This window comes from Triplophysa rosa, linkage group LG1 (genome assembly GCF_024868665.1).
Source record: "Triplophysa rosa linkage group LG1, Trosa_1v2, whole genome shotgun sequence".
Taxonomy (NCBI): Eukaryota; Metazoa; Chordata; class Actinopteri; order Cypriniformes; family Nemacheilidae; genus Triplophysa; species Triplophysa rosa.
Genome location: NC_079890.1, coordinates 12,919,097 through 12,942,654, shown reverse-complemented (window position 1 = coordinate 12,942,654; position 23,558 = coordinate 12,919,097). Strand labels below are relative to the sequence as shown.

The following is a 23,558-nucleotide window of genomic DNA, read 5'->3' as shown; positions in this document are numbered from 1 at the left end:
GCATTGAAAGCATAGTTCATTTGCCCGCCCTTTTCGAAAATGAAAGTAATACCAACGAAAGCTGAACTAACCACAGCACAGGAGCTTCGAATCGATATATAAAATGTGTGGTTTGTAGTGTATAGCACCGGTAGCTTTGCCGATGTGCTTCTTGATGATGGACCTTGGACGAACAAAATGATACCTTGAAAACAGTGGGCGGTTGGAGGTATGTTTTATTTATTCATAGTTAGCATACCGCCAAGGAAATGCGAAATGTTGACTGCGTACTCTAACCGTTTAAGGCACAGATTTACGGCTGCAAGTTTACTATTAATAATTTTGGTTTAAAAAATTAGATATTTAAATTACAGTTTGAATCCAGTCAAACTAATAGATAGCCTATTATTTGTCATAAGCCCTTTCAAGAAGCAGTGATGTCGAACGTCAAATGAGCTGTAAACTGCTCTGCGTTCGAAATCGCCTCAGGGGCCAACTGGTCTCACTGCAATTAGTTAGGACTAATAAGTCTTACTTTTTAGATTTGAATTAAATCAAGTCTACCTTTTTATGTGACTGACTTAAAGAAGTTCTTGTCTTGAACAAAAAAAAAATGGATGACTAACTTGTAAGTCCGGCCCCATGGTCTGCTTCTCTTCTCTACTCTCTGAGCTGTCATATAGGCTGCTGTATGTTATTAAAACATAATACAGCCAAATGCACAACAAAACTGTTCTTATTTACTTGTTATTTTTCTTGTATGTAATAGTGAGTGAACTCGACCACTTAAAACTACACACCAGTCAGTACTAGTGATGTTTCGTTCGTGAACGAGTCGTTCTTTTTGAACGAATCTTTTAAGTGAACGAATCGTTCTCGTTCACGAAATGCAATGACTCATATTTCTCGTTCACTGAAATCTCTCCCTCGAGCACAGAGCGTCTTGGCTTAAAAGAGTGTCTAAAGCACGAGCCAATGGCGTTCGAGAGTGAGCTTTGACAAAGCATATGATTGGTTGAATGTACTAAACGATACGCCCTTCACTGAACGAGCCTGTGTTTGAGTCTGAACGAGACCCGCTGATTCTCGTTCATGAACGAGCTGTTACTTCTGCCTCGTAAACGAAATGAAAGATGAGGTCTCTTGATCAACAAGTACAGAAACGGACACAATGTAAAGATCCTTACAAAAATAATTAAATAATGCAAGCTGATGGTTAAATGTAACAAAGACAAATTAACATTGTCATTTTTATTGCATGGAAAATGTCAAGCCCTGTTTACTCAGTTAGTGTACTGCAAGCACAGGTGTTTTGTGTGCATTTTGTATCATTTATTGTTCTTTCAAATAAAAACGACTTCATTACGTTTAATTCATGTCATGCACTTCTCTAAAAACTGTAAAACAAAAAAGTATTGGTTAGCTGTCATTAGCGTCACGTCAGCAAATAGCATTCCAGTTCCGGCTGTAAAGGGACGTGTAATTGGTTAGATCGTCCACTGAACGAATACGCCCACACTGACCAGTCGCTGTTGAGTCTGAACGAGAGAGAGAGAGATCTCGTTCGTGAACGAATTGAACGAACTGGTACATGTCGTTCATGAACGAAATGAACGAATTGAACGAGTGTACACTGTAGGTCGGTCATTTAGCATGTGAGTCCCGTTCAGCAGTCAGCAGAAAGCGGATGCAAAGCGCAGTTACAGGTAGGCTACTTTGCACGCTTGTTTATTTAAAATACATAAACTTTACGTTTAACATAATCCCAGATTTATGAATGTGTAAATGACCAAACAATTAACTATTAAATTATGCAGAAAAACCTTGTGCGTTGGTCATCTGAACCACTTATTTAGACTTATTTTTCTTTATTTAATGAGTAGATCAGAGACACACATTTTAATAAAGCCTGTAATCAGTTTATATGTCCACCAATACGTTCGTTGACATAACACAGTGGTTCCCAAACTGGGGTACGTGCACCCTCGGGGGTACGCCAGGTGACGGAGGGGGTACGTGAACAAAATCCTGAAATCTACTGTTTACTTAATTATAACGCACCTGACAATCAACCATTGTCATGTTTTTCTCACAAGCTAAATATAAAGACGTGCTCCCTCTAGTGTACACACAGCAAAATAGTAGTCACGTAGTGCCATAAAAGGTCAAATTCATGACATCCAATCAAAAAATATGCGTCCACTCATGCGTAAGCGCACGTCTTTACGTACCGCATGTAATTTGACTGCACGCGGCTTGGAACGAAGCAACAACTGCTTGTTAAATTAAAATGGATAAGTGGTTGCAAAGATATAGGCCCGCAGCCACAGAAAGAAAATCCACTCCCAGCAGCTCAGATGATCCACAGTCCTCTGACCACACCCCGGGTCCCTCCAACAGCACTTCGGCTGCAGGTGTAAGTCAACCACCCGCTCCGGTTGACACCGACACAGATAGCGATGCATCGGAGACTACAGCGTCAGTCTGCACAAAGACGATCAAAAAGGCGTAAATATGATGAGAAATACATTTCATATGGATTTACTTACATTGGCAGTGACGAAAATCCCAAACCACAGTGCGTTATATGTGCAAAAGTACTCTTTCATAACTGCATGAAGCCAGCGTTTTTGCGCAGGCATTTAGAAACAAAGCATGCGACTTTGAAAAATAAACTGCTAGAGTTTTTCGAAAGACAGTTAAGACAACTCGGGAGTAGTAAGGCCCTTATAATGTTGGACTTTTAAGGCAGTCCTGCATGTTCAAAAATTTGCACAGAGACGTTCTTCAAAATCGATTAGAAGTTTATTATCAGATGTAAAAAGGGGTAACAAAGCTTTGGGTTGTCAGACGACCTCCTCACTCCACCATAAGCCAACAACCCAAATCATTCAAAACACATATATTTATATGGTATGTGACGTCGTTTCTCATCTTCTGTTCTTTAGCCTTTTAAGGAGTGCTGCTCCCTTCCCACCATCAACGTGCACCACGTATATCTGCAAAACAACGTCTTTGCACAACACATGTTTTGCAACCTGCGGTCAGTTGCTAATTTGAGGAAGTGTTGTCTAGAGACAGTTTCATATCGCAAAACAACATGTAAAAATACTTTCAGTAAAAAACTCAATCATCTAATGCTTTTAATTATGCAGCATTGTTTCTTAATCCTATGATTCAATAAAACACATCAAAACTCATGATTATACTTAAAACATATGCATTGGATTAATTCATAACATTCCTTCCCTATGTGACTCTTTGAGTGTGTGTGTTGTTAGTTAGACTTGTCAAAACGAGCTGTTCTATTTCTGCAAGCTTGTTCCTCTTTTTGTGGTTTCGCTCTGCTTGTCACTGTTCTGTTTTTATCACAGCACTTTCCACTGAGCAAAACAGCAAGCACATTAGATAAAAACACACAGCTTAATGATTTAATGAAAGAAAACACTTATTGATTATATTGGTAATTAAATCATACTTATAACTGAATAATATTTCCACAATAACAGCGTCAGAAAACCTTAATAAGAAAGGAAGTATCCTACATGGTGAGTTACAGAGTGGCTAAAACGGGCAAATCCCATACTATTGTGGAGAACTTAATTCTTCCTGCTGCAGCTGATATTGCGGGTATTATGCTTGGGGAAAAAGCCAAAAAACAACACAGAAGATGCCGTCATCAGACAACACAGTTTCACGTCGCATCGCTGATATGGCAGAAGACGTTTTAAAACAGCTATTGCTTCGCATAAAATCCAGCGAATTCTACGCTTTACAAATCGATGAATCAACGGATGTAGCTGGTTTGGCTCAGCTGCGTGCATATGTCCGGTATATTTATGATGGTTCAGTTATGGAAGATGTACTTTTTTGCAAACCGTTGGAAGGCAGAGCAACTGGAGAGGAGATTTTCAAAGTTTTTAGATGGCTTTGTAACATCACATGGACTTCAGTGGACAAATTGTGTCAGGGCATTTATACTGATGGAGCGAAAGCCATGACGGGCGGGCTGAGTGGACTGGTAACACGTGTGCAAGCAGTTGCGCCCTGCGCGGTTTGGGTACATTGCAGCATCCACAGAGAAGCGCTGGCCACCAAAGGAATGCCTGAACGTCTTAAGGAAGTTTTGCAAGATGCTGTAAAAATTGTAAACTTTATTAAAGCAAGGCCTTTGAATTCTCGTTTGTTTTCTGCACTGTGCAATGAAATGGGCATCGACCACGTCACATTGTTACTACATACTGATGTACGATGGCTGTGCAGGGGAAAGGTTCTCACACGATTGTTTGAATTGAAGGATGAACTTAAAGCTTTTTTTATCGACCATCCCTTTGAATTGAGTAACCGCTTACATGACGAAGAGTGGCTTACAATATTGGCCTATCTGGGTGATGTTTTTTCCCGTTTGTATGAGCTGAACATTGGATTGCAGGGAGTTGCCACAACCATATTTAATGTACAGGACAAAACTGAGGCCATGATCAGAAAGTTTGCTCTCTGGACTAATTGCATTAACGAGAACAACACCGAAGCCTTTTCATCATTACATGATTTTTTGCTAGCAAACGAACACAGCCTTACTAACAGCGTTAAGCGTGACATAATGAAACACCTTTCTGAGCTGTCTTCGCAGTTGCGCAAGTACTTTCCCGAGACAGACAATTCAAACACCTGGATTCGCAATCCATTCTGTGCACACAGGACAGCGCACCTTCCTGTTTCTGAGCGAGAGAGTCTCATTGAAATCTCTACGAGTGGCGCTTTGAGAATCGACTTAGCACAAAAATTACTGACAGACTTCTGGATAGCTTTGCATGCAGAGTATCGTGCCTTAGCCGATCGCGCTTTGAAAACATTACTGCCCTTCTCCACAACGTATCTTTGCGAGAGTGGGTTTTCAGCACTTGCCCACATAAAGAACAAATATCGACACAGACTGCATAGAGAATGGTTTGAGACTCAGACTTTCTCCGATACAACCAAACATCACAGAGTTATGCAAGTCATTTCAAGCACATCCATCTCATTAAACAGTGAATCATTTATTTATATATGAGTCATGTATCATTTATTGTTTGATAAAAGAAAGTTACATGTATTTAGAATGCAAATAAAAAAATGTTTGAGACCACAATTGTGACTTTAAGAAAGGGGGTACGCAGAATGATGTTAAATCCCTGGGGGGTACGCCATTGTAACAAGTTTGGGAACCACTGACATAACGCAACTTTTTTTCGCCACCTGCTGGCGTATTATAGAAATGGTCACTGAACGAATCATTTTGGTGAACGAACTGAAAAAGAACGAATCACTCAAATGAATCATAATTCCCATCACTAGTCAGTACATTAAACTGCTAAAACTGTGCATTGCCGCGGGAAGTGCACCCCCTGGCGTCGAGCAAAAGAAAAACTGAAACCGTGTCAAAAATAAATAAAGGCAGAGACCCCTACTAGGAGACTATTTTATTTGCACTAGGTCCGCCCACCAATATGTGATTGGAATAGAAAAAGTGTAAGAACGACAATGTTTTAAACAGCGATTCCAGTGGCGTAAGGTGTAAAGTCTGTTTAGCGTGGCACAGGAGATCGGGGTTCTAATCAAACTCGCTGAAAACCCTCTTTTACCTTTTTCAGAATCAGAAGGAGCTTAATTTCCAAGTATGTTTACACACACACAAGGAATTTGACTTGGCGACAGGAGCTTAGTGCAGAAGAAAGTGTACACATGGTGCAAATATACATTAAGATAGAAAAAATGAGAAATTCAATAAAAACAATAATGCACTATATACAAAAAGTGAAAAAATAGACAAAAAACAACATAATTTTTTTAAAAGAGTGTACAGATGTGTTATTTACAGGTTTAACCTATTGTTTCTTACAATGTACAGTTTCCAGATGCTATGTGCAATGTGCAAGTGTGCAATATGATGGACAGTGGGTAGTAAGAGCTTTTAATTGTTCAGGCTGAGTATAGCCTGCAGGAAAAAACTCCCTGGTTCTCCTGAAGTCCACGATCATCTCCACTGTTTTGAGCGTGTTGAGCTCCAGGTTGTTGTGATTGCACCAGACAGCCAGCTCTGAAACTTCCTGTCTGTAGGCAGACTCGTCTCCATTGTGGATGAGGACGATGATGTAGTGTCATCTGCAAATTTCAGGAGCTTGACAGAGTAGACTTTCGCAGTGCAATGAATCGTTTGTATACAGGGAGAAGAGCAGTTGGGAGAGCACGCATCCCTGAGGGGCACCAGTGCTGATTGTGAGAGTCCCGGATGTGAGTTTACCCAGCTTCACTAGTAAACTGCTGCCTGTCTGTTAGGAAGTTAGTGATCCATTGACAGATTGGGGTGGGCACGGAGAGCTGGGTCAGTTTGTCTGAGAGAAGGTCAGGCATGATGATATTAAAGACTGAACTGAAGTCCACAAATAAGATCCTTGCGTAATTCCCAGGTCTGTAAAGGTGTTGTAGAACATAATGCAGCCCCATGTTGACTCCATAATCAACAGACTTGTTTGCTGTGTAGGCAAACTGAAGAGGATCCAGCAAGGGTCCAGTGATGTCCTTCAGGTAGGCCAGGACCAGTCTCTCAAACGACTTCATAACCACATACGTGAGCGCGACAGGTCTGTAGTCGTTAAGTCCAGTGATTTTGGATTTTTGGGGACTGGAATGATAGTGGAGCGTTTGAAGCAGTGGAGAACTTCGCACAGCTCCAGAGATCTGTTGAAGATCTGTGTGAAGATGGGGGCCAGTTGGTTAGCGCAGACCTTTAAACAGGCAGGTGAAACAACGTCTGGGCCTGGAGCTTTCTTGGTCTTCTGCTTCTTGAAGACCCGGTTCACATCCTCTACACATACCTTAAGTGCAGGTAGAATGGTGGGGGAGGCAGGAGGGGGGGGGTTTGCACAGGGGGTGGGTGACTGTGTGAAGTACAGATCAGAGCGGGTGTGAGTCTGGTCTTTTCAAAAAAGGTCTTTTTTCTGGTCACTTTCAGATCATAAAGCCATTTGTTTTCAATAAACTTGATTTAAGACTTAAAATTCATTTTTATTCTTAAAGTTTAGGTTTAGGGTAAGGTTTGGGGTGTAGGGCTTTAATACTTTAATATCTCAATAAGTTGCCATAATTTTAATATTTTTTTAATATAATGATTTACACTCTGTTATTATTGCTTATTACACGGCTCATTTGAATTCTTGATTCTGATTGGCCAGTTGCGACATTCCAAGGGTTGTTATTTTCAAATAACAACCGCTCAAAACTAATAACACCCTGTAACCTGGATGCTGCTTATTTCTGCGATAACAACCGGCTGCCTGTACATTATCCCTTACATAATGTTTAATGCACAACAATACTGAGGTGCAAATAGTAACGTTATCTGCCACTATTTAGAAGTATCAATAGCATCTAACTACTATTTCTACTTAATCCAAAGAAAATACAGCTATTTTCGGTTAGTGTAAGCATTGCTGCCTTGGGCGGGCTATGTTTTATCAAAAATAAATATAATACATTTTATTAATGTGTCTATTCACTAATATCTATTGAAAACATTAATAACGTTACTGTTACAATGACAACACAAGTGTCTCATGACGTCACAGCATTAATGAAGTGTCACGAGCGGTCTTGTCCACATGGCGCAAAAACGAATTTCAGACTTTTTTTGCTGAACATTAATGTCCTCATGCAGGACTTTATCAGCGTCAACCAAGAAAGAAAGGCCTCTTTCGGAGTTTTGTATGCAGGCCAGCAGTAATGTAAGACAGTTATTTCATTATTTGAGATTGTGGCTAGGTCTACAAGCAGAATGTGTAACGTTACGGGTTGATTTCTATGTGCTGTCGACGTGCAGCATGCACTTGTGTTTAATTAATAAATCGTGTGAATTGTTTGCCCATGGTTATTATTGGTTGATGTTTGGATGGTTTAGCTGCCGCCACGCAACTAGTTTCGTACAACAGATTGTGATTTGGCGATAACCCTCAGGGCCCTCTAGGCCCACTGTGATAACCTAAACTATCGTAAAAAATAATATTTAAAAACTTAAAAATACTATTTTCAATAAAAGTTGGCAGATGTTCCCTATAGAGGGTGTCAGTACACGATCCGGGATGCCTGCACGATCCGTTCTGCGCATGCGTGTAATTACGTAGTAGAAAACGTCACGGTTTCCCTACACTATTGGTATCACGCATGCGATGAAACACTTCACGGCCAGGCGGCACAACTGGCGGCATATTTTTGTAGGCTACATTGTGTTTTTCATTTAACAGTTCACGGCGGGTCTATTTTGATGTTTTTAAATGTAGCTTACGCCATGCATTACGACGTGTTTACGTGGTTGTTACATGAACATACACGATTTTGGTTACATGTGGAATAAAGTCTGAGTCTTTCTGTCACTGCAAACCTTCAGTTTCCTCCATACTCCCCTTTGCGATTCATTGCTGTATGGCATTAGGCCTACTTAACTTGGTGTGTTTCGATCTGAGGTCAGTAGTATTGTCAAAGACGGTTTGTGTCGTTTTTGTATTAAAAGCTGCTAATATTAGTTAACTTTAAATTGAGTAATTTTGTATTAGTATGGGTCTATATAGGCGAATATATCTATCTATATAATCTAAATGAGGAAAATATCCCTTCAATGGTGTTTACAGAACACAATAAGGAACATAATATGCATTTCTGCCTATAGACTATCTGCACTTACATGAAGAAAGAACTACAAACAAGTCTGGGGAAACGTTACAGTGGAAATGACTTGATAGAACGCATAGTGTGCACACAGAAGTGACCAGAGGTGGACAGTAGTGAAGTACATTTACTTGAGTATTGTACTTAAGTACACGTTTTGAGTATATTTACTTTATGTACAAAGGTGCGCAAGCGTGGAACAGATCGTGCAGTGTCGTAAATCGTTTTATAATTTGCGCATGCGCGTTTTCTACTACGTCATTTTGCGCATGCGCGGACGGATAGTGTACTGACAGAGGGTATAGACGTGTTGTCACTTTACCACGTGAACACCACGTGAGCACGCCGGAGTGCGCCCCTGTGGGTGGCAAAACACTCAGCAAAATGACTGCTTACAATATCAGGAAACGCAGTGACGCGCAACATTTCGGTGTCCAGGAACACTTGGTTCCTTAGGGAAGTGGTAAGGATCATCGTCAAGTCCAGCTGCTTGTAATTTCAGCAAATAATTGCGTGTTTTAGTCCCAGTCTCTTTGTTTCTCCTATTCTCCTCAGCAATTTTGCTGGGTGTTTTGCCACCCAGGGGAGCGTGTCCCGACATGTTCACTTGGGTGCTTCTCAATTCTTATTTGTGCGTCCTCGTTTCCTTTCCTCGCTTCCTTTCCTCGCGTCTTAGCTCCACCCCTTCAGGATGCGAGGGAAGGGAACAAGGAAAAGAAGGGAGGACCGAGGAATTAAAAGAAATGAAATGGCATATCCTCGCTCCCTTTAGCGTCACTTCAAAGCATCATCAATTAATTTTGACTGTACACATTGCACATTGAAAATATAAAAAATAAAGTTAAATACATACTTTAGGCAGATTTCATAATCTCCACTACAATAAAATAAGTTAAAAACATGCTTAAAAGTGGTCAGAAATTTATTTAAGGTTTATCAAATATATGTTATACATAAATATTAACTATATTAATATATTAACTTTATTAGTATTAACTATACTGTCTGAAATGGGTATACATTTACAAAAAAAGCGTAATTACCACATTTATGCATGTTTGAATATGATCTAAAGATGTGACGATGTGCAGGGGGAGGAGAATAATGCGCACGTCAGGTTTAGTGGATAAAACACTTCCGCAAAGGAAACACATGTGTATCCTCGCTCATGACTCCTCAGAAAGCCTCCTCGATCCTCGCCTCCTTGTCGCTACCCGATCCGTCCCGGAAACACGATTTGTTCTGCACATGCGCGAAACTGACGCCACGTCCGGTCGATACAATTTACGGCAGTTAAAAAAAAAGTTCGTTCCATACCGGAAATAGTTTTTAAATAAACTCTTTATTGAACATTGCATTTAACATCAAAAGACATTAAACACATTACAATTTGTAATGGTTTGGAGAAGCGTACGAGGGATACACTAAGAATCCTGTTTAGAGCGGAAAATAGTTTTTTCTATTATTTTTTATTTATTTTTAATACCAATGAAAATACATGACAAAATGTTATATGTCAGCAGTGAAAAATAGATTTTTATTTATAAAAAATGTTTTTTGTTTATAGTAAAACTAAGTTTATTTTTTTATTAATGATTCTCTTAAATACTTTTTTTTGGCAAAATATGTAAAGGTTAATATGTGGCACAAATTGTTACCCCAATTAAATAATTGAAAAATTAAATACAAATGTTAACTATTAAGTTGAATTTTAAGACACCATTTAGTAAAGTGTGTTTTATTTATATGTTATGCGCTACATATTTTAGCATACTTTGCCTGTATTTAAGAAACACACAGAATTTTCTGAATTCATTGAATTTATTTATTTATACATTTGTTCCTTCTTTTCTTTAGTCATTCATTCACTCACTACCTCCTTTCATCCCTTCCTTCCTCAGTTACACACTCACTCTCTACCTCCCTCCCTCACTCACTAATCTATTCATCTACTTAAATTGCTGATTAAGGAACATGGCATTGACCTTTAGGCCGTGTTTATCAATACAGTATGCTAAAAAATGTTTCCATGTCTTCTTGATACTGAAATACAAACAAAAAGTCATCCTTCGCCTTGGAGAATTGACCCCTCAGGACCTTTCTGATGACATTTTGGTGATCGTCCCTGTGCATCCGCAAAAATACAGGCTCTGTCACCTCCCCATGGAATAAGTCTCTGTGACTTTGTATTCAGTCCCATGCTGAATGTAGGTCTCTGACAATGGCTGGCTGCTGCACCTGGTAAAGTAAAGACACAAGTTTGTATTCATGTATGTATATGTGCATGCATGTATATAGGCACATATTCAGCATACATGCAACTGCTTAATATATGACCACAATAGATTTCACTCCACTGCCATGTTGAAATCGAAAAGGTGGGAGGAAAACCGGAAGGACAGATAGACAGCAATGGTTTTGACTACCATCGGGTGTCTGTGACATGAAAAAAACAAATGATGCGTTTAAAAACAACATTAGATTGGCTGTGTGTGCGCGAATGAAACCCGCAAATGGCAGTTCCAACAGTCACTAATATGTTCTCACTTTACCAACAGTGACTTTACAGATGTAATATTATTATCTTGGCTGGATAGTCTATCATACACTTGTTGAATGCACCACCACTGGCAAATCAATGGAACCTCCTCCTAAAACACACACATGCACGAACACACACACAGTAGTTTGATGGCATATGTTTTCTTGTGTGAAAATCCAGCTTACCTCTGTGACTGTTAATGGACACGATGTGCAGGTGCATACTGTGAAACACAAATAACACTGTAAGAGTTTGCTTTTATTATCTAACAGCTCTGACAAATGAAACATTCTTACCATCAGCGTGCAGATAATTAACTAAGGCCTAGTCCTGGCGTAAGCTAAGCCTTGTCTGTGAAACCGGGCCACAATAGTACACAGTAAATGTTGTCGTGCAGCTTCTTCTACAATCTTGAGGCAAGCATTTCCGATCTGAAATTAAAGGCAGATCGGTTACATCCTTGTGAAAGCTGCCATGTTTAAAATAATGCATTGTCTCAGCTTCAGCTGCTGTTAGGGCTGTCACGATTATGAAATTTGATTGGCGATTAATTGTCTAATAAATCATTGCGATTATGACGATTAATTGCCTGTTTTAGGGCTTTGGCGATTATGACGATTAATTGTCTGTTTTTGAGCTTTGACATTTAATTCTCATACATTTTTGATTCAGCGGTTGAAACGACCATATTGTTCTGAATACAAGACTATGTTTTTTTCTTGGAAATACATCGGAAAAAATTGGGTCATCATATATTTAAGGTTTAGGCTTTTACCTGTCAATAATACAACCACCAAATACTTGTAAATTAAGTAAATTGATCAGGGGTGAATTGAAGCCACCATTAAAATGCTATCAGTCATAGAAAAGCTTCTAGTCTGTTTTTTTCTCACTTGCAAGACTACAATAAAATTTTACTTGTGTGTTAATGAAATTTTGGTAGACTGGTTTTCACACTGAGATTTGCTTAAATAATATTAAATTGTACTGCAGGTAATTTGTATGTGTTTTTTTTTTTTTAAGTGATTGTGTTGTGGTGGTACATTTTACAAGTATTACCATGCTTTAGTAACAATATACACACTAAAATATGCAATATGCAGATACACTACAGCTCCCCCTAGTGTCTTCTATAGAGATGTGCAATAATTGCGATGATCTGAAACCATCGCGATGAGGTCAAACAATCACGATGAGACGATTATTTAATAATCGCGACAGCCCTAGCTGCTGTCTTAGACTGCATGGGTTCTGAAAACACCCACTTGGTGTACAGTCAGTCATGGTACGGACATACTTGTTGCTGCGTTCTGTTTCTGGTAGTGGTCCAATCAATCTAAACCAAGCACCTCCCAAGCTTCTTTTACCTGCATGGGACAACATTAGCATCAGTCAAATGCTGGTAAAACTACACAAGCAGTTGTTTGTACAGTTGTACAAACAAAACCATAGCAAAGTTATCGCTTTCCAGCTTGGCTTCACACATCGGCCGAGAAGCGCTATCACAAACGATCTGTCAGTCACTCTCACCATAACCACACGGACACAGATTAAAGTACATATCATGGTATATGCTTATATTGTATGTATCTTGTGAGTGGAAAACGATCCCAGCTAACACGGTACGTTCTGACAACGTCGCCAGTGCGTCTTCATTTGGTCAACGTGACATTACTTTGTGACCACGTTCTGAAGACGTCTTGGCAATGTTCCATTTCTTTGAATTTTTTCTTACATTCCAGAAACGTCCTAGCCACGTCCTCAAATAACGTCGTGAATTAATCCCATGGAGAACGTTGTAGCGACGTGATGTACTGGTCCTCAGATAACGGGGACACATGGTCATTTGATTAATGAATCTGGTCATTTTTGCTAACGTACCAGAAACGTCCTAGCCACGTCCTCAAATAACATTGTGAATTTATATAACATTCATCACCCAAATGCAGTGAACAAACAAACACCTGAACTTCGCGAACGTATGCTCTATCTCTCTCCTGCACACAAGTGAAAGTAATGTCTGCGCATGCTCCTTCTCCTGCTCTCCTTGCTGCTGCGTGGTTGTGCCATACAGTATGCTTTTCCGGGAGAATTGTCCAATAAGGGACTAAGAAAAATTGTAACGAAACAGTTTTATATGTTGGAAAAAAAACTTTCTGAAACCTGTACGATCGCTGGGGGAGTGTATCGAGCACAAAAATACTACATAATACGCCCATCTCGTTTTTTGACAAGTTGACCATGTTAAACATGAGAAGACAGCATGTTTAACATTGTAAAGAAGTGAGAATGCATGACACACCCTTGCACCACCCCTTTAAGTAGCGCAGGAATATTTGTGGCAAAAGCCAACAAAACATTGTATGGATCAAAATTTATTTTAGGTTTCTTTTATGCCAAAAATCATTAGGATATTGAGTAAAGATCATGTTCCATGACGATATTTTGTAAATTTACTACCTTAAATATATCCAAACTTTATGTTTAGATATTAAACTATGTTTAGTTAAACTTTTTAGTGGATGCAGCAAAATCGCTAGCAAAAATGGTTGGAAACACACCTACAAACTTCACTCGCTGCTGCCCGCTCTTTGGGAATTAATCACTCAAGTTTGGTATCTATGAAAATCTACGAATTCTGCTTTCGGGTTCATCTACTCTCCAAAACATCATTACAGTGGTAAACCAATAGAGAGCATTCAAACAAATCTGTTTCTTCTTAGCAACGCCCTGCTACACTGCGATTTTCTCAATGTTTTTATTTTTTGCATCCTCAGATTCCAGAGTTTTAAATAGTTGTATCTCTGCCAAATATTGTCCTATAATAACAAACCATACATCAATGGAAATCTTATTTATTCAACTTTCAGATGATGTATAAATCTTAATTTTGAAAAATTGACCCATAAGACTGGTTTTGTTGTCCAGGGTCACATTTGTATTTGTATTGCGTGTTATTTTGGTGAACTGTCTTGCTGTGTTCGGCTTGTTGCGTCTCACTTCTGAAGCACAGTAAGGAAAAATACCTTACTGTAAGTGTGTGTTGGGGGGAGGTGTTGCACGTGCACAGAGGGCCAAGGCTCAAACGTCACGGTTCGCTACTGCTATAGGCATATAGGCATAACATGCGTTTATATGTTTGTTTTTATGCTTTATCCTATAATCACACTGGCATCATTCTTTATTCTCGGCAGCAACTCATTTTGCCTCCGTTATTTATTAACATTAAACTGAAGCGCTTCGCCCATGGCACAGTCATAACTTCTGCCCTGGCAAAAAAAAAACACAGTACCCCAAATAATGAACGACACCAAAATACGTTCCCGCGGCTATGGAGCTGTGTCTATTTAAAGCTAACCGGTGTTCATGTTTATATGTACATACAGTCATATATGTCAAAAAGGCTCAAACAAGGACAATAAGTGATTAGCAGGAGCCGTTGAATGGGGCTGCTCGATTATGACAAAAATCATAATCACGATTATTTGGGCCAATATTGAGATCCCGATTATTTAACACGATTACTCCTTAACGTTTGAAACAACAGAAAAATTTAAAAGCTTGGCTTTTAATATGTGAATTCAACTGAAAAATAAATGTAAAGAAAATAGCACAGTTGAACCACTATAAACGAAAACTGCGCTGTGGTTTTATACCACAAGAAAAGAGAGGATCCTTGCAAAATGGAATGCGGCACAATAATCGTTTCACCTCGATTATTTTTGTAATTGTTGAAGGCCAAAATTGCCGATTACGATTAATTTTCGATTAATTGCACAGCCCTACCGTTGAATATGAGAGTTACGACACTCGATCTCACAGCCGTGTGGTCACGTGGTTCATGGAGCCAATAGGGAGGCTCAGAGATGACATATTTTTGTATTTAGTATTTTAGGACTTTCGGTTGCATCGCTCCAAAGTCTATTGCTGTGTCCGAAATCGCCTACTTCCATAGAAAAGTGTCCATCCGATCCACACTCACGAATCTCGACGGAAGTAATAGACCATCCGGGTATATCTCGCCTACTGTTTTTTGCATACTGATTTTTCGGACATACGATTCATGACAGGACAGTTTTATATCCCATGATGCTACGGGAGCTGAGCAATGGTCAAATTTCAAAACAAAATCAAATAAATATAGCAGAAAACTTTAAAGCGGCAGTCCGCAAGTTCTTTTGAGTAAAAATTAGCTAAAACCAATTATTGAGCAAGTACATGAAAGAACGGTGTTTAAAACTGTGTGATTACTCTTGCTGGATTCACGATGGAAAGCCTGTAATAATGGTTTGTAATTTACCCTGTCGGGTCATCTTTCCCGGAGATCCTTATGTGGTGTCTTTCGTCTATGCGTCATTTCGTCACATTCGTACACAGAACAAAGAGGATCCGGCTGAATGTGGATGCGAGTGACAGGCGGTTTATAGCGTGTAGTGTACTCACAACTGCTGGGTAGGATTTCATACAACGTTTAGTATTATTTATGGCGGCGTTTAGTACTTTTACTTTTAAACGCCAAGCAGTGTTGACATCTGGGGATTCATCATTTGTGAAAAACAAGAAAGAACGAACTGATGACAGTTTACAAAGAAACAGGGAATGTGATCGGACTCGTGCGAAAACAAGAATTAATATTGGCAAGGCATTTCAAAGGTGGCGTGAACTCTGTGATCTGAAAGTATTGTAAATGGATGCAGACATCGCTTTATTTCTTCTGAACAGGTAAGACATTTCAATATTTCAATAGATAACACAAAAACCGTAGCGCACTTGTTGTGTTAATATAGACGGGTACAGTTTCATCGGTTGTTCTTTATCTCTTTGTTATGTTCATTGTGATAAATGTAACTTAAGACCTATTCGCAGGGGATTAGTATTATCTAGGGACCTCGTGTGATTTAGAAATGACCTCCCCACATCTGTATTTCATGTGGCGCGAATTAGCACGGACAAGTGAAGCCTGTGATTTTACTTAGGCTATATCCCGGATGTGATGGCAAGGCTTTGCATATAGTATATATAGTTGTATGGTGTATAATGATTTATGACCGTGCCTGTCAGCATTTAAGACCCGCGTTCGGGGATCTTCTGTCCGGTTCGCGTTACGGGAGTTTCCATGAGAAATAACAAAACTGGAGACTCCCAGTCAAAACGGCAGTGTTGGCAGGTATGGAAATGACCCAGCACCCGAAATAATATCAAAACTCTTCAGCACAGCCTCCATTTGCGCTATTTGTGTCTGTTTATGTTCGTATTTGTTTCATGTTATATCATCTGACATGTTATCTGTGTTTATTATGCACTACTGATGTACAGTGAAGATTCTCACCGGTGCACTGTCACAGGCCACGACTCAAAACATCAGACTCATCTGCGCAGTTGAGCAGTGCCGAATCACAACTCACGTAAATAAATACCTCCGCACATCACCTGCAGTAGCAATTACAAACTGAGATGGCGACAAAGAGGCCAATCCTACGGACTGCCGCTTTAAGGCGGACGTCCGTTTTTAATGTAAGTGCCAATAAATTAATTTCTTGTCACTAAATTATGTTTTTATAAACGCTTGCGTATAGATTGTTGTTAAAACGTCATAGGTCAAAGAGCATACGGGTCACATCACATGACCATAAAACATGGTGGACGCAGTATGTCCGAAATGTTTTCATACTACACCCACTTGTACTATATAGAACGTACTGTTTTAACGGCCGAGGTAAAGGTACTTATTTAAATTCAGTACGTACTGTCAGAGTATGCAATTGTGGACGCAGCGTATGGGTTTTTGTTAAATCCTGTATTTTCATTGGATTAAGTAGTTAGATGCTATTGGTACTTATAAACAGTGGCAGATAATGATACTGTTTGCACCTCAGTATTGTTGTGCATTAAACATTATGCAATAAGAACAGTGTGTAAATCATTATATTTATCAAAATTATTAAAATGATGGCAACTTATTGCGATATTAAAGCCCTACCCCTAACCTTACCCTAAACGTTATGAATAAAATGAATTTTAAGTCTTAAATCAATTTTATTGAAAACAAATGCCTTTATGATCTGTAATGTGATAGAAAAAGGTAAAAGAGCATTTTCAGCGAGAGGTGGATTAGAACCCTGGTCTCCAGTGCAAAGCTGCAGACTTTACACCTACACTGTTTGAAATGGTGTCATTACACTTTCTCTATTCGAATCACACATTGGTGGGCGGAGCTAGTGCAAACAGTCTCTGCCAACAAGGCGGGTTATTTCGGCGTCTTGAATTGCCTTCTCAAAAGGGCAGTAGATCGCTTTCCCGCTCATTCTCCTTCACAACTCCTTCCTGATGGAACATTCTTCCTAACTCGGTCCGGTCAACCACATCTCTCACAACATAAAAAAATAAAAATCTAGATTTCGCGTTATAAAATAGTCATTTAAAACAAATGTCTTGTTTTGTAGTGAGCATGCATTAAAGCGGCAACGAGTAACTTTTGCTTACTGTTGCCCCACGTGGTTGTTTAGCGGAATTGTCTGTATGCAGTGTCGTAAAAACTGTCGCAAAGATTTCCTGCTGGCAGCTCAATAATACACGTGAGTTTGTTTACAAAGCCGGCGGACCCAGATACGCTATGAAAACAGTGCATAGCATGTATATATGTATATATAACGACAACATTAGCCTACTCAACGACTAAACTGTTCAACATTTACGCGGTTTACTGGTCTGAACTAAAGAATCTGCTACTTTTTACCACAACATGTTTATTGTGTTTTTTTAGTCTTCATTTACAAGCACTACACACATTCATGACGAGACACGACAACATGCTAGCTATCGACACCGGCAACCATATATTATCTCTCAGCTAGTGTGAACCGGTGGTGCGCCAATGACACAGACTAATAACAAATACGTTCAAAGGTACAGGACAGTAACAAAAAATGTACAAATAACACTTACAAATCCAGGAGTAGGACCGCTAGGTCTCCATCCATTTTGCAACCCGTTGCCTGTTGCTGCTCGCGCCACCGAGTGTACGCCCGTCCGATATTGATTCGTGACCGGCCTCATGTCTGATCACTCTCTCGCTTTCTTTTTTTTGCTTCCTCCGACAAAACCCTCTTTGGTTTTTTGGCTGGCTCTGCCATGGTGATGTTTTGGATAGTTTCGTCTTACTGTTAGCTCTGCTGTTGGCCAACTTCTCCCAGGCTACGACTAAAACGTGACGTATGCCGTAAAGCAGGGGATAGGTGGGGCTTGTACCGACCAGAACACCAAAGTTACAAGTGCAATTTCAGCCGATAGGAGGCTGCTTAGGTAGTAACGGCAGTAAAATTCGTCCAGTTAAAAGTTGTCCTACAACTAAAATAATTTTAGAGACATTATTTTAAGGTCAAAAAGTTACTCATTGCCGTTTTAAGCAAAGCCATCCTGAGGAGCTGAGGCTCACCGCCTGGAAGTGCACCGCGCCCCTCATGGCGAATCCGGGAACAGGAGTATTGTGGGGGTAGGACGGAAACCTCCGGGACGATCGGACGAATCCAACGGTAAGAAACCTCATGGTTACGGCAACCAGCCCATCGACCACGAAACCCCAAGGTGGCTCTCAGTCTCACCGAGATCCCGCTGCGTTCCCACGGCGTTTACGGCGCTTGGTCCAGGGAACAACAAAAGGCCGTCGATGCAGGTTATCTGGAATATCCGACAGGAACAGTGTAGTATACCTAAGGGAAGCGTCCGAGCCAGCAAAGTCAGAATCTAAGATTAAATTTCCTATTTCTATCAGAAATTTACGGTCGTATACAAGCAGACCTGAGCCGTAATTAGCTACTACTGCACTTAAAAATAACCAGAGCGACAGACTGCATGCCAAACATAGCGGCACCATCTTGTCTCTAAACTGTGACTTCCCTTGCTTAAACCACTAATACTAGGGAAGGTAAACATTTGTGTATTCAAAAATACTTAAGTATCTTCAACATACTTAAACTTTATTAACATGTTTGCATACACTGAAAATAATGGAAATAATGAAAGCAGAGAGAATTTTTTCTTGCCCATCTGCATTCATTACACAATGATAACGGTCAGGATTCAGAAACACTCAGATTCAATTGCGGGATTAACAAGACTTTATTTGGTGAAGGCACACCAAAGTGCACCAAAAGAGTTCAAAGACACGTTCAGAGGAGGAATCAGATAGTCCGGGCTGACTTCGCGGCCAACTGGGAGACCCAGCGTACGGCAGCGTCAGCAGAGGTGTAGGGTAGGACGGCAGTGTCAGCAGAGGTGTTCGGTTGGACGACAACGTCGACAGAGGTGTAGAGTTGAACGGCAGCGTCGACAGAGGTGCTCGGGCATAACACGCGCACACACACACAACAAGGACAAACAAACAGTGTTAGCCTCGGATCCCGACAGATAACAATGAACAATTACATCTTTTCAAGAATTTAGAATTACAATATTTCAAGAAACCAGTCATTTTATGGCTCCAACTAATATAAAGAACATATATTATCTTTAGAAAAATCTATATTTTCTGGTTTAACAGCCAAGTCCAAACAAAGCTGGTTCATTTTTTTGAACCAACTCTACTGCATTATACTGTACTGCCTATAATAGCACATACAGTTATCTCAGCCATAGGTACTGCCACTTTTATGTAATGTCCTAAACTAGAGCTAGTAAATTAAATATTAATTTCATTTTTGAAAGTAGAACACAAATGTTTTTCTAAGCAACCATGCAATTTTACAGACTTGACAAAGGTTTTCCTGAGACATTTTCCTCTAATGTCTGGGACCTGACTTGCTGGGGATGTACAGTAGTTTGTTTATCAAGTCTTACCGCCCTCAAACTCATCATCCCCCTTTTTCTGCTTCCATTTCCCTGCTTTGCACAAACAAGTTCTGATGTCCATTTACAGGGGCTATTTATGATCGAGTCAAAATAAGATGATCGATATTGTTTAGAAACTTGCTTCAGTTTCATCATGTTTTCATAGCCTGCGTCAGTCACGTGTCGTCACCCTTGGGCACATGCGTGCGCACTGCACAGCTGCGTGCTGCAGTTGTGGCACGGAAACACACAGATGTGCACGGACATGAAATTCTGTGCGAAAGTACAAGAGTTTGTGTTTTCGGACCGGTTAAAATGCGCGACTGCGTCGCTTTGACAATCGTGAATTAGCTTACTAGGTTGAATATAGATCCGTTTTGTGCAGCAATTATTAATGTAAATGATTACACTGACAAATAAACGAAATTGTTAAAATTTGAAATGTATACTGGGGCACAGCAGATTTATACTGGGGCACGTGCCCCAGTTAAAGAGGTCTAGCGACACCCATGGACACTCCGTTAATTTTAACATTTAATTTCAACTGCCAATTCGTTAAAATGTTAAAACATGTAGTTATTTCAGGAACTGTACAGCAAATTCGTTTGGGAGACTCTGAAATGAATGGGGCTTCAGTGCAGTGTTTGGAACTATCGGATGCTCCATGACGCGAGTTACCGTATTCCATTCTTCCTATGAAGGTCTATGTGAGTGTCGTAACTCTCATATTCAATGACTCTGGTGATTAGTTTTTGGAAATGCTGTTTTATTCGTGGGCATCTCATTGACACGTCAGTGTGGTCTGAACTGAATGTGGTGCTTTCTTCTTGCTGCTCACTGAACAGAATAGACACGGAGAAGCGGTCCTGCGCTGGGACAGTAAAGCCTTGCTCTCGCGGGGAAGTACAGGTGACGCAGAATGTACACAAAAATGTGGTTTAGTGTTTCATGACTCTTTGAGAAACTCTCCCGATATGGATATGATAGTGTGTGTGAGTGAGGAAATTTATTAGCCTTGAGATGTCGATCACTTTGCATGTAAAATGTAAAATCAAATTCTTTGTTGCCAGACAGCAGAAATTTCTGTTCCTTTCTTTTCTCTCGGAATTTGATTAGGATAGAAGCAGAACAGAATCCTGAGGATGGCGAGCACCATGCAGTCTGCAGAGGAATTCCTAAGAAATGGTCGAACTTTACTAACTACAAGCCACCTGAATTGTGATCCTGTAATGGAAGGCTTGGATCAATGCAATTTTTTCATAAATGATGAGAAGGATTCAGTTAACTCTGCAGCAGATAGGTGGGATATTTTGCTCGACATAGTTTTTTCTAAAGGAGAAGAAGCATGTCACACATTTTTAAAAATTCTCGACAAGAAAAGATTTGATGTCTTTCCAAGACCTGGATTAACGAATCCGGATTTACATTACTGGATTAGCTGCTTCTCCTTCCAGGATGAGTCACAATTTCAAAATGCAAACAAATCAGGTGGGTAACACGCAGAGGAATGTTGTTAATATCAAAATCTAGTTGATTCAGACAATTAGTTTTACTAGTAATTTTAATTTCAATTGAGGATAATGAGTAAAAACCAAAATGCTAATTCGAAAGTTTCAGGGTGTGGCAAACTAAATTACTATTCTTTTTGATAATTTACGTCAGGCTAATATGAAATTTAGAAAACAGTTTGCCAGTGTGGCACAGTTGACCTGTGGCCAACTGTTCTTGATCTCCAGGACAGTTTTACAACAAACCTGTTTCTTTTTCAGACTCAGATCCTTGTACGATATACCAAGGGTTTTTGAGGCTAAAAGCAAGACAAATACTGGATGAAAAATGGAAACAAACAATGAACTTCTTGAAAAATGAGCCACAACGAAAGCCCTTTAAATACATACCTCTTGTTCTGGACACAGATTGTGGTGCCATTTTAAAGCTTAAAAATAAAAAGGCGCATAAAAGTCGCTGGAAAAAACTGAAGGTCTGCATTCCAACAAACAAGAAAATGTTGTCGCCTAAACAGTTAGTAATGAATGATGAGAAAAGCATTCTGCTTGTGGGAAAACCTGGAGTGGGAAAGACAACAGTTGCACTGGAGATTCTTAGGCTCTGGACAGAAGAGAAAAGCATTCAAATGAATTACAAGTATATGTTTTATTTCGATGAGCCACTGATGAGAATCTTTTCCCAGTCTTCGTTTCCTCAGACCTTGAAGGACCTTCTTATCCACAACTACATATCCCCAAATGAGACATCAGATCAAGTGCTTGAAAATATTGAGAGCAATTCAGAGAATGTTGTCCTAATCTTTGATGGCATCATGGATGTAATTGGTAACGCAGTTATAAAACGGCTCATGGATAAAGAACTTTTAAACGATGCAAAGATCTTGACCACTTGCCGACCAGAAGCTGAGGATTCAGGTTACCTGTCAGACTGGTCATCTTATCGAGTTGACGTTCTGGGCTTCAATCATGAATCCATCCATGAATACTTCAAATGGATGTTGGGGACAGAGGCTGATTCAGGTGTCTGTGCTTTGGACAACCCGGAGCTATTTAGTTTGTGCTCTGTGCCACTGTATGCTTTCATAGTAACTGCATGCATTTCAATAAGTCCAGATGAAGCCAGAAATAAGCCATTTACAATTACTGAGATGTATGTTCGAATTTTTCGCTTTTGCATGAAACAGCATGGGGATCAAAATGTGGAACACCTGGATAAGTACATTACAGACAACAAGAACGAGATTGCATCCTTAGCTCTCGCCTCATATGCAGCAATGCTAGCAAAGACAGTGAACCTAACAGATATTGACCATAAAGACAGATCTGTACAAAATGCTTTCTTGACAACAATGCAGTCCACGAACAAGCCATCTACCTCTTCAAGAGTGTCCGCATTCCTTCACAATACAATGCAAGAGTTTTGGGCAGCTCTCTTTCTCATTCTGAATCCTGACAACATACCTCATGTGCTGAATCAATGTCGCAGCAATGAAGAAGGAAAATACCTCAAATATATCATTCCATTTTTGTCTGGACTTCTGTCCGATAAACTGGTGGCGTTAATAAAGTGTTTGGTGCCGGTAAAACAGATCCACGCAACACGTACCAAGTACTTTCAGAAGATTGTAGACACTTTCCTTTACACTAATGAACTGAACCAGGAGGGAGATTACGAGCAGTTTGAGAATGCTGAGAATGTCCTTTTTGTGTGCCGATGCCTTTATGAGTATCAGTCTTCTGAAGCATGCCGTCTCTTTCTGGAAAAGATTCAGTATGAACTTGATTTACAGGAACAAGGGACACTTGATCCCCATCAGTGCTGTGTCGTATCCTATGTGGTCAGTCAGGCTAAGAAGCACACTGTTAATTTGGACCTCACAGATTGTGACGTTTCTGACCCCGGATTAAAACTTATTCTAGGCTCATTGACATATCTCAAATCTCTTAGGTATATGGTTTGTCGGTAATAGACATTTTTGTGTTTGCCTATGATAAAAGTA

General features: G+C 39.9%; 1 protein-coding gene across 7 annotated transcripts in view; it reads left to right on the top strand.

The window, feature by feature from the left end:
• Window positions 1-53: 53 nt before the first annotated feature.
• The window catches only part of LOC130562883 (uncharacterized), a 33,605-nt gene continuing 10,100 nt past the window's right edge, over window positions 54-23,558 (top strand). For 4 of the 7 annotated variants that reach the window (XR_008964018.1, XR_008964019.1, XM_057348237.1 and 1 more), the window contains exons 1-2: window positions 21,172-21,538; window positions 21,820-23,506. Coding sequence is in view for 5 of the 7 variants with exons in the window: in XM_057348237.1 (XP_057204220.1) it covers window positions 21,193-21,538; window positions 21,820-23,506 (2,033 nt within the window). In the remaining 2 variants the exon portion in view is untranslated. Of the gene's footprint in view, window positions 209-10,300; window positions 16,739-21,166; window positions 21,539-21,819; window positions 23,507-23,558 lie in introns of those variants that run through there. The other 3 variants (XM_057348204.1, XM_057348196.1, XM_057348211.1) reach the window with 3 other exon arrangements.